At 46.2% G+C, this 11496-nt stretch overlaps 1 protein-coding gene across 1 annotated transcript; it reads left to right on the top strand.

Annotated features, from left to right (window-relative positions):
• The first annotated feature begins 368 nt into the window (after positions 1–368).
• Positions 369–10005, top strand: LOC101997479 (tRNA (adenine(37)-N6)-methyltransferase-like). The gene is made up of 5 exons (XM_005362138.2): positions 369–469; positions 1763–1937; positions 3123–3280; positions 5392–6033; positions 9638–10005. The coding sequence occupies exons 1-5, from the start codon at positions 394–396 to the stop codon at positions 9895–9897; spliced, it is 1311 nt and encodes a 436-aa protein (XP_005362195.1). The 5' UTR covers positions 369–393; the 3' UTR covers positions 9898–10005.
• The last annotated feature ends 1491 nt before the right edge of the window (positions 10006–11496 follow it).

The following is an 11496-nucleotide window of genomic DNA, read 5'->3' as shown; positions in this document are numbered from 1 at the left end:
AAAAGAAAGAAAGAAAAAAAGAAAATTAAGCTCCCAAATTTCAGTTCTTTAGCTGTGCGGCCATAGTTTACACGCCATTTCCCTTTAAAACGCTGGGTCATTTTTTAGTCATGGAGGACGCTTATAATTCAAGAGTATCTTGGCGTGCACATCTTTATCCATGTGTACCATCCTCGGAGGGCACACTGCATGCCGCATAATGGATAGAAGGTGGGCCGCCCGCACAGCTTCTCTGCGACCACCGCAGCCCTCCACGCGGAAACTGGGCCGCCATTGACTGCGTTCTCCAAGACCCGGCACCGAGCGACAACTGCGCAGGCGCCCAAGCCCACAGGGCGGAAGCGGAAGCGGGAAGCTGCGTACGGCGTGTGGACGATTCAGCGGCCTGCAGCCATGCGCGGCTTGGCGGAGCGGGGTTCCTGCACCCCAGCGGCCCCGTGCGGGTGCACTCAGCCGGCCCTGGAGACAGGTAAATTATAGGGACTCGTAGGCGCCGCGGCCAGCTTCCTTGCCGAGAAGAACGCGAACTGCCTGACGGGCCTTCTTGTCTTTGCCGCCAAAGTGAGGGTCACGTGTCTCCACGATCACGTGACCTGCCAAGGCCAATGAGAGTGACGTAGCACGTTCTTGGTACACGGGGGTGTGGTTTGGCCGTAGTCCCAGCACAGTAGCTGTGGGCCGGCCATGTGTTTTGTGGTCCTTTTTCTTTAGGAAGCTACAGAGGACTAGGATGTGTGTGGCTGATGCTGTCATTTGGTCCCAGTTTCTTCGTCTTTAATCCTATTACACAGGAACATGGATGGAGAATTTAGCAACAATAATAAAAAAAAAACAAAACAAACCCAAACAAACAGTAGTACCTGAAAATACTCTTGGAAGAAACTTGGAAGTTGTCAGAAATATACACAATATAGATGGACAGAGAAAGCCAGTCTAGGAAGCTAATATACAGTGTGGTGTCTGCTTTTACAGAATTAGGAGTAAATGAAGTATTGTTTAGGCTCAAAAGTACATATGATAAGGTCATGTTCTGAAAGGAAACATGGTGATAAAGATTGGATTGCAGCTCCGAAGGTAGTCCGCAGGCATGCAAGGAGCACTGTAGTTGTGTGCCTGCTGGGCTTGTTATGGTTTTTCCGTACATATTGCATATAATCTTTGCTATGTATAAGTAATAGAGTTTTGTGAGAGACAGTCCCAGATTTATAGCCTTCCTGGTTGTGCTAATAAAATAGATTTAATGCAAATGTGGTAAAAATGGAGATCTCTTCAAAGAACATAAAAGAAGTAATTATAAATATAAATTGTAATTTATACCTCAATATATAATCAACACATTTGTTATGTTAGTGTAATTTATGTATTTATATAACTACACTTAAAAATTGAGGTGGGTATGCTGGTGCACAACTGTTTTCCCAGCAGCTGGGAGATGGGACTGATGCTGGAGGTTCATGAGTTTGAGGCTGGCCTGAGTTACTTAGTAGGACTCTATATTTAAACATTTTTTTTAAAAAAAAAGATTTACTTATGTATTATCTGTACAGTATTCTGCTTGCAGCACCAGAAGAAGGCCCCAGATCTCATTACAGATGGTTGAGAGCCACTATGTGGTTGCTGGGAATTGAACTCAGGATCTTTGGAAGAGCAGTCAGTGCTCTTAACCTCTGAGCCATCTCTCTAGCCCTTAAACATGTTTTTAGTAGTTGTATTTGTACCTAGATTTTTCTTTTGAGTGATCTTACACGATTTTCTTCCATAGGAAATCTTTTAACTGAGCCAATAGGCTACTTGGAGTCGTGTTTCTTGGCCAAGAATGGTACTCCAAGGCAGCCGTCCATTTGCAGCTACTCCAGAGCCTGTTTGAAGATCAGAAAGAGCATCTTTAATAATCCTGAGCATTCGTTGATGGGCCTGGAACAGTTTTCTCATGTTTGGTAAGTTGTTTAAGAAGTGGTAGTTTGGGTCCTGAGAAAGCACAGTCATTTGAAGGTATCTTTGGTATCTGCCATCTCTACCACCCTAATCTATATGATTATAGATTATGTATGGATTCCCATACTCAATTTCTGCTTTTGGTTGTTTGCATATCTGGGTACCTTTAGGAATCTGGGATTCACTGAAGGAACATGTTTTAACTACAGCTTGTTCTAATTATGACGGCTTCCTTGTGTTAAACTGAAGCCATGGATCTCCTAGATTCTGCCCATGGGTCCTTATGCTGGTCTCTACAATAAGAATCAACCAAACTGTGACCTGTGGTCCCCTCTTTATCTGTCTACATCCGCTTGTGGGATCGCAGCTGTGCCTGTGTAACATGATCTGAAGCTGCATGCTGTCTCTGGCATGCCTATTGGTTTATGTATTGTGTGTGGCTACCACTGTAAAACTCTGCTCTGGTAGCAGAATAGTTGAAACTATGTCTGATTGGCCTCAAATCCTAAAATATTTGCCATCTGACCTTTCACAGAATAAGTTTGTGGGCCCTGTTGTAGGCCCTTGAAGAGTTCAGTTTACCCTCCCTAAAAGGCAGAAAGCCATAAGAGTTTGGATTCTACTTGCTCTCATTAAGAGTTCTGTTTCTACCCGTGTTTACCTTGCCCTAGAGGGAAATGCAGTGTTAGGTTTTTTAGTTCATTCTCTTAATCATCACTGAGGCTCAGTGTTAGCTGTTTTGTGGTTCCTGTATAAATTGTACGCTCTTGTTCCTGGCTTTGAGTCCTGTGTTGAGTTCTTTACTTGGTCATTTATATAAGAATGACTTATATATTATAAATAATCAGCTAACCCACAGTATAGCAAAGATGTATAACAAAGATCTTTCCTGTTCTGTTTAGAAAGGCCTTGTCAGGTTGAATGTTTCTGAGCTTCGATTTCTTCTCCCTCAGCGTGAGGGCTAAATTATGCTTCCTAGGATTGTTACAGTACAAAGTGGCTATGAAAATGTTAAGTTCTTGCTGTATGCCAGTCTTTGTGTGGAGATGACTCTCTTCCCACCAGGATGGAGGGAGGACTCATTTCCCATGATTGAGAAATTTAATAAAAACTATTCCCTTCTCAAGTCATTATACTAAAATAATTTGTCCTCTTTTTAAACAAATGGCTTGGTTTGTTTTCAATAGGATTTTGTTTGTTTTTCACAAAAACGGCCATTTGAACTACAAGGCAAAAGTACAGCCGCCTAGGTTGAATGGGGCAAAGACTGGAGTGTTCTCCACAAGGAGCCCACATCGCCCTAATGCAATAGGACTGACGCTGGCCAAGCTGGAGAAGGTGGAAGGTAACACAGTTACTGCACTCTACTAATGCTGGCTGCCGGGCAAGGCGGGAGGTCGCTCATTCCTGCTTTAGTGACCCTGGCCATGCTGGGCGAGGCGGGAGGTTACTCACGCACTGCTACTTTGCCCTTTCCTGTCATACTCCTAAAATCAGCTTAGATTCACTGTTAGCTACTGTTCATGCCAACACTGTGGCATCACTTTGAGAGCCCTCAGGTGCCTAGGAATGTGTGATGATTGAAAGGGTGTCAGCATGAGAAATACTACAAAACCAACTCTCAGAAGGTGCTCAGAGCTTGTTTTTATCATTCTGCTATGAAAAACCAGTGCTACTTTTTAAAACTCATATCTTTTGTAATCCAAGACACATCTCACCAGCTGGGGACTAAGTATTCAGGTATATGAGCCTTTTAGCCCTCTCTCATTCAAGCCACCACACTCCACATCTGTTTAACCATTGACTTTGTGTCAGGCTTTGTAAATGGTTGAGATACATTGATGACTAACTCAAATAGAAATCCCTGCCCGTGCAGAACTTAGCCTCTGCTGAGGCAGGTGAAATCAGAAAAGTGAATGGCAAACAAACACTAATAACTTATGAACACTGTCGACGTGGAGACAGGAGTGCTTCTTATTCTACCTGTTGTAAAGATCACGTGTCAGAAGGTCAGAAGGCCAGTTGATAAGAGAGAAGCCTAGTAAATAATGTTCATGCATAGGGATGAGTGACAGTTTCCTATGAACTCTTGAGTTCTCTGTGAATTCTATCATTTAGATAGTCCTGTGTCATCTTTACCCTGGTCCAGGGTTGCACATAGCATGTTTCAGACATCTGGGTTTTCCTTCCTTCCTTCCTTCTTTTTTTTTTTTTTTTTTTTTGACAGGGTTTCTTTGTGTAACAGCCCTAGCTGCCCGGAACTAGCTCTTGTAGGTCAGGCTTGCCTTGAAGTCACCGAGATCCGCCTACCTCTGCTTCTCAAGTGCTGGGATTAAAGACGTGCGCCGCTGCCACCACCTGGCTATCTGGGTCTCCTTGCAATGTGTTTTTCTTTAGGTCAGAGTCAATGTGAACACATGCTTTGTTTTGGTTCTCATTCATCAATGTTCCGGGAGTCAGGATAGGAGACTGTACCAGCAGCAGGAAGTGGACAACAGCTATCCAAATGGGACAGCCAGAGACCTGTCTTAATATTTAGTTATAGGGTCTTGTGTCCTGCTGACTGTTTTGAGTCTTCATGGATACCTTTCTAGTTTTGTATAACAAAATGATCCAAAGTGTATCTGCTTAGGCAGCAAACGTTGATGATGTGTTTAAAACACTGCTGTTTTTCCAGGAGTCAGTAGGATGGGCTTATCTTTGCTGGTCCTCTGCACTGAGTTGTTACAGAGTTCATTTCCTCATGGGTAGGATTGAGGGCCCAGCTTTGTGCCAGTGTTGTCTTGCTAGGGCATCTTATAGCTGTTTGGCACTGGGCTTTCTCAGCATGCTTGTGCACTGCACCAGGGTGCAGGGAGAACTGGTCAGGTTGAGTCTGTGGTCAGCAAGGACTCCTTTATGGAAAGCTTTATTGAAGGGGATGAGAACTCTTTTGCTAGGTTCTTTGACTTATATTAAGTTGAACTCAGAAAAGAAGGGGTTACACAGGACATGAGCACCAAGTTGGGGAGCATGTCAGACCTCCTAAAGTTTCTTCATCACAGTAGAAATACACATTGTTGGTCTTGTGAGATGCTGAGGGTTGGCATGTGCCTAGAAGTGATACAGAGATGAGTGAACCCCAACATGTGTTCCAGGGGCCTGCTCACTGTCAAGGCGCAGAGACGTCGGTAAGTCATTGCCATTCTGTAGGAAAAGGCTTGAGTGGAGGTTTATACACTTAGGCCTCTGTGAGACCCAGAGGAAAGAGCCAGGAAAGTTTGTAAGTGATGTGTTCTGTATGAGCCTTGAGGAGTTGGAGTTTGGCAGGTGAAGACGTGGGTTTCCAGGCAGAACAGTGTAAGTAGGCTCAATGAGGTGCAAGGGGGTATTTGGAGAGAGAGGGGATAATCCTCCCATTTTTGCCTGAACCTCTGTCCACGGTAAACACCTAAAAGGACCTTTATCCCCCTTCAGGTGGCACTGTATTCCTGTCTGGAATTGACATGATACACGGCACACCCGTTTTAGACATAAAGCCCTACATTGCTGACTATGACACACCACAGAACTTGAAGCCTCTGGAGGACTTGAATGTGCAGCATAACCACCATAAGCCTAGGGCCGCATCTCAGTCTGATGGCACAGCTGACAGTTGTGACCAGCGGCTGCTCCCAGGGTGTGAGAACGCACTGCACTGCCATAGCGCTGAGGAGAAACTGAAGTGCCTTGAAGACAGGACCCCAGAAGACACCTCCCAGAAGTCCAGAGATGGCACAGAAACCCGGCACGCTTTGCCTGGGGACAGAGAGAGAACGGTGGGTGTGGCGCTGGAATCAAGCAGAAGTGCTGGTGTGGATGTGGCTGAAGAGCAGTGTGGCCCACAGGATCTGAAGAACTTTCTGGACAAAGGCACAGATAGGTCAAGGAACATAGACCGTGCCGTGGTCCTGCAGGGGAACAATGCAGAGACACAGTGGGCTTCCTTCCATGCCAGGACAGCTGACAGAGCGCCCTGCAGTGTCGTCCCTGCCTGGGTGAAGGAGGCCCCTGCAGCCTCGTTACAAGTCCGGTTTACTCCTCATGCGGAGATGGATCTGAGGAAGCTCAGTTCAGGAGGTAAGCCAGGGTACCTGGGGTCTCCTAGGCCTGAGCGAGAGATGAATGGAGAGAGGAATCAGGCCCTATGCATGTTAGCTACAGACTCAGTCAAAGGATGAGCTTTTCTTTATAGACAGGATTATAACTTGGGAAAGCAGTTATATATATGGAATATTTGTCAACGTGACAGGGTCTTTTATATATTTATTTTTATATTCATTGGTGTTTTGCCAGCACGTATGTCTGTGTGAGGGTGTCAGGTCCCCTAGAAATGGAGTTACAGATAATTGTGAACCACCATGTGGGTGCTGGGAATGAACCTCGGTCCTCTAGAAGAACAGTCAGTGCTCTTAACCACTGAGCCATCTCTCTAGCCCCACTCCTTTTTAAATATATATATTCCCCCCCACTCTTTGGTTTTTCGAGACAGGGTTTCTCTGTAGCTTTAGAACCTGACCTGGAACTCACTCTATAGACCAGGCTGGCCTCAAACTCACAGAGATTTATCTGCCTCTGCCTCCCAAGTGCTGGGATTAAAGGCATACACCACTGCTGCCCAGCTTTTTAAATAGTTTTATTTATGTATATGGTGCTCTGTCTGCATATACACCTGCATGCCAGAAGAGGGCATCAGATTCCCATTATAGATGGCCACGAGCCACCATGTGGTTGCTGGACATTGAACTCAGGACCTCTGGAGCTGTTAATGCTCTTAACCTCCGAGCCATCTTTCCAGCCCCGGTGACTGGGCTTTTAAGGAGCAGGATATAAACTTTGGGCATCACATGGCATTTTCTGTTTAACAGTTGTTCTTTGGTTTTCAGTCCAGGTGCTCAGAAGGCATCTGTGGAGAGTGGCTGCTGCCTCGGGAGATGCCCATGACGAGCAGCCCTATCTTTCATTTATCTATTTAATATTTATTTTAATCACATATGTGCATATGTGTCTGTCTTGTGGGTATGTGTTCATATAGGTGCTGGTGGAGACCAGGGGAGGGCATTGGATTTCCTGGAGCTGGAGTTATAGGCATTTCTGAGCTGCCCAAAATGGGTAGTAAAAACCAAATTCAACTCCTTTGTATGAGCAGGAAGTGCTCTTAACCACTGAGCCATCTTCCTTGCTCTGCTTGCTTTTTTTTCTCCTTTCTAACAGTATGCAGATGGTGGATTGTGCTTGGTTTATACTTGGATACACTCAATTTCTTACTTTCTTTTCTATCTGGCCAAAGAGGTTTCTGTTTTCTTCTGTCAGGCGAAGACCTCCTGCCATAGTGATTTCCCCCATAGGACATACACTTCCTGCCAAAGGAAGGTCACAGGGCTCTGTTTGGAACCCATTTAACACGTGGTTCTTAGCATGTGTTGTTTGGTTTCCCTAGTTTATAGCAGATGGAGAGTGAAGGAAGTGGGTGCCTGTTAAGAGGTGGGAATGAGGATGCTAGCAAGAAGTAGCTGTTTCCAAGGAGATAACAGGTGTCCAAAAGGCTGAGAACTGTTCTTGTGTTTCGTTTCTTTTCTCTCTCTCTCTCTCTCTCTCTCTCTCTCTCTCTCTCTCTCTCTCTCTCTCTCTCTCTCTCTCTTTTTCAAGACAGGGTTTCTCTGTGTAACAGTCCTGGCTGTCCTGGAACTCACTATTGTGGACCAGGCTGGCCTCGAACTCACAGAGATCCACCTGTCTCTGCCTCCCGAGTGCTGGGACTAAAGACATGCACCTGGACCACCGCCCCGCTTGTGTTACTTTTCAGTAACTAGCCAGCATGGCCATGGGAAGAGGGAAATGTGCTTGTTTACTGTGCAGTTGCTCACTGAGCATCTCCAGCACTGTTCTGGCCTGTGGGGTAAACATCAGTGAGGAAAGGGGCTCAGAAAATCCCGGCCTCCACAGAGCTTGCATTCTAGTGGGTGGAGAGACGTAAGCTCAGGGCTCCGGAAGTCAGCACACTGCTGTGCAAAGCACACAGAAGCATACACTGTTGGAAGGTAATGGTGGCCTGGGACGTGACTAAGAGAGGGCTGGATTTGGAAACAGATGACTGGGGAGGCCTCCCTGAGGGGACACAATGAGAGCAGACATGAAGGAGATGGAGTGAGTTCAGTTGACCAGAGGAAGGAAACCAGCCTCCGGAGAGCCAGTGCTCGGCCCCAAGAGGAAGGGTGTGTGGCTCCTGAGAGGTCGTCAGCACAGTGAACTGAGGAGGGTCCCAGAGGCTACAGCAAGGGCATGAGGCCACATGGGTTCTATTTGCCACTTAAAAACATTTAGCCAAAGGGCAGTGGTGGCACAGGCCTTTAATCCTAGCGGTCTGGCAGGCAGAGGCAGGTGGATCTCTGAATTCAAGGCTAGCCTGGTCTACAGAGTGAGCTCCAAGATAGCCAGAGCTGTTACACAGAGAAACCCTGTCTCAAACAAACAAGCAAACCAAATGAAAAACAAACAAAACAAAACAAAAAAGCATTTGGCCAGGCACGGTGGCATACATCTTTTATCCTAGCACTTGGGAGGCAGAGGCAGGTGGATCTCTGTAATTTTGAGGCCAGCCTGATCTATATAGTGAGTTCCAAGCAAGTCAGGGCTACACAGAGAGACCCTGTCTCAAAAAGTCAAATGTGTTGCACCTGTGCACACCATAGTGCCTTTGTGGACTTCAGAGGAACTTGCAGGAGTCAGGTCTTTTTTTCCACTCAGTATAGAACTGAGGTCGTCAGGCTTGGCAGCAAACACCTTTACACTGAGCCTTCTCACCAGTCCCTTAAAATATACACATACACATATGTAATTCACTTATTTTTACTTTATGCATATGATTGTTTTGCCTGCATGGGTGTGTGTGTGCACTGTGTGTGTGCTTGTTGCCCAAGGAAGTCAGAAGAGGGTGTTCGATCTCCTGGACTTGTCACCCACTGAATGGGTGCTGGGAAGTGAATCTGAGTCCTCTGCACAAGTTCTCTTCACTGCTAAGCCTTCTCTCCAGCCCCCCCCCCCATATATACTTTATTTTTGTTAAATAATTTATGCCCGTGGGAGGTTTTGTCCCTTGGAAGAGTGAGTATCTGTGTACCTGAAACACATGACTGGGCCTCTGGGAGGGTGCTGAGCTTCTAATGGGTTTTGTCCTGGACTCTCCATCTGCTAGCCATTGCATCTAGCAGTGGGGTTTGGATTGCCTAGTTTTTCTGCCCTTCCTCCTTCCTTCTTTCCCTCTGTACTAAATGGCCTGGTGTTTACTATCTAGATCAGGCTGACTTTAAACTCGCAGAGATCAGCCTGCCTCTGCCTCTCAAGTACTGGGATTAAAGATGTCTGGGGTGTGTGGTGGGCCGCTTTGAGGACACTGAGTGCTACTTGTTTCTCTTCCACTGGGAAAATGACAAGAGTTAAGTTATCGATTGGACATAAAGAGAATGGTATTTAGTGGGCAGAAATGAAAGCTTGCCTCTCCTGGTTTGGAGACTTGTGGAGAATACACCTGAGTATTTTGTTCAGTAGGAGAGAAATTTTGGAGGTGCAAGTCTCTGAAGTGAATGTTTCCAGAGCCTGTTCCTTTTATGTGAATGCAGAGCTACCACATTTCATGCTGAAACTCTCTGTCTCTGGGTTTGACCATGTGTGTTTGTCGTTGCAGATGCGGGTCAGATGTCATTTAAATACTTCCAGTCTGCAGAGGAAGCCAGGCGTGCCATCGAGGCTGTGCTGTCGGCAGACCCCCGGTCTGTGTATCGGCGGAAGCTCTGCCAGGACCGCCTTTTCTTCTTCACTGTTGACACAGCTCATGTCACCTGCTGGTTTGGCCAGGGCTTTGCCGAGGTTCTGCAGATTAAACTGGCTTCTGAGCCTGTTGAGATGACTGACCCTGAGGAGTCCTTGGTGGCCCTGGGGTCTTGAGCCCCATCGTGTATTTAGACGGCCTCGTTGATCTCTGGGTGTAGCTGCTTTTGTCCTTTTACTGCTTCAGTTGGTGCCTTTTACAATATTTATTTATTGTTGTTTGATTTTGGCTTTGGTTTTGATATTTCAAGACTATTTTCTATGTAGCCCTGGCTGTCCTGGAACTCCAGGATAGAGCAGGCTGACCTCAAACTCACAAAGATCCACCTGCCTCTGCCTCCACTGTGTGCCCTCATGCCCGGTGAAGGAAACGTGTGTTTATCAACGTCCCTGAGAGCTGTGAAGCATAGCGTCCCCACCCTGTGCTTTCCTCCAGGGCTGCAGACTCCCAAAGCGCTGCTGTGGGTAACTGCCTGGGAACTCTCATTACTGGTGCTTGACACAGAAAACATTCTCCTTTATTTTATTGGTTTTTCAAGATTGGGTTTCTCTGTTAACTCTGGCTGTCCTGGAAAATGCTCTCTAGACCAGGCTGGCCTTGAACTCATATTCACCAGTCTGTGCCTCCTGAGTGCTGGGTTTCCACGTCACAGCTGACCCATTCATCAGTTCACACTGCCTTTCCCCACTCAAGAGCCTGTTGTAAATCACACTGAGATGTGTGACCAAATAAGACCAAGTGACCGTAGCAATCTTTATGGATGAAATTCCGGCTTTGGGGGGACACTGTTACACACACATGCAAACAACAAATCGGAGCTCCTTGAATATCCCGAGTCAGAAAGGAAAACTACCCCCTTCCCCACCTCAAGAAAGTGGCTACTGGTTTGTCTCTGACTCTGCTAAGAAGCCATGACTCAGCTTTTGGTGATTACCATGAGCCAAACAAAATGTGGGGCAGAGTTCAAGGCACACATAGCCCAGGCTGTCCTGGAACTCTGATCCTCTTGCCTTGGTCTCCTGGTCTTTGATGCATTTCGTGTCTCAAGTCATGGTTTGTGGAGGAAGTAGACACACGTGCCAGAGTGGATACAGTTTGATAAACTAATTAACACCACACAGTTGTGTGCTGCGCAGGAAGCAATTACAGGGGTGTGTGGCCTGTAGGTGATTTTAATGAGGCGCTCTGAGATAACTGAAGATTTACGATCGGTGTAGCCAAATTAGACTCCTGTCAACTTGGTACTCTTTCCTAATCACAGCTACAGATCTCAGAGCTGATTGATCATGGTTTGGAACCAGCCCTTGGCCTGTGGGAACTTGTGCAGTCATTGGCTGACGCCATGCCACTTCTGAGCTGTCTGCTGAGTAGCTGTCGTTTCCTTTGGCACTGCTTACAGTGTTTTCTGACAAGATCTTAAATTTGATTTTTCTAAAACTTTTTTTTTCTTCTGAAATACAGACTGTAAGAAGTTGTGAAAATAACTCAGAGGTCCCTTCTAGCCTTTCTGGTCTTCCAGTGAAAAGATCTGAAAGTATATTAAAGTATTACAGTGAAGCAGTGGCATTGTAGGGCCTATCTTATAGTCTGCTTCTGATGCCTTTGTGTGTGTTTGTGTGGGTGTATGTTGTGTGGATATGTGCACATGTATGTGTTTGTGTGGGTGTATGTTGTGTGGAGATGTGCACATGTATGTGTTTGTGTGGGTGTATGTT

The sequence above is a fragment of the Microtus ochrogaster genome, linkage group LG5, assembly GCF_000317375.1.
Source record: "Microtus ochrogaster isolate Prairie Vole_2 linkage group LG5, MicOch1.0, whole genome shotgun sequence".
NCBI lineage: Eukaryota > Metazoa > Chordata > Mammalia > Rodentia > Cricetidae > Microtus > Microtus ochrogaster.
This window is presented reverse-complemented; position numbering and strand designations above follow the sequence as displayed.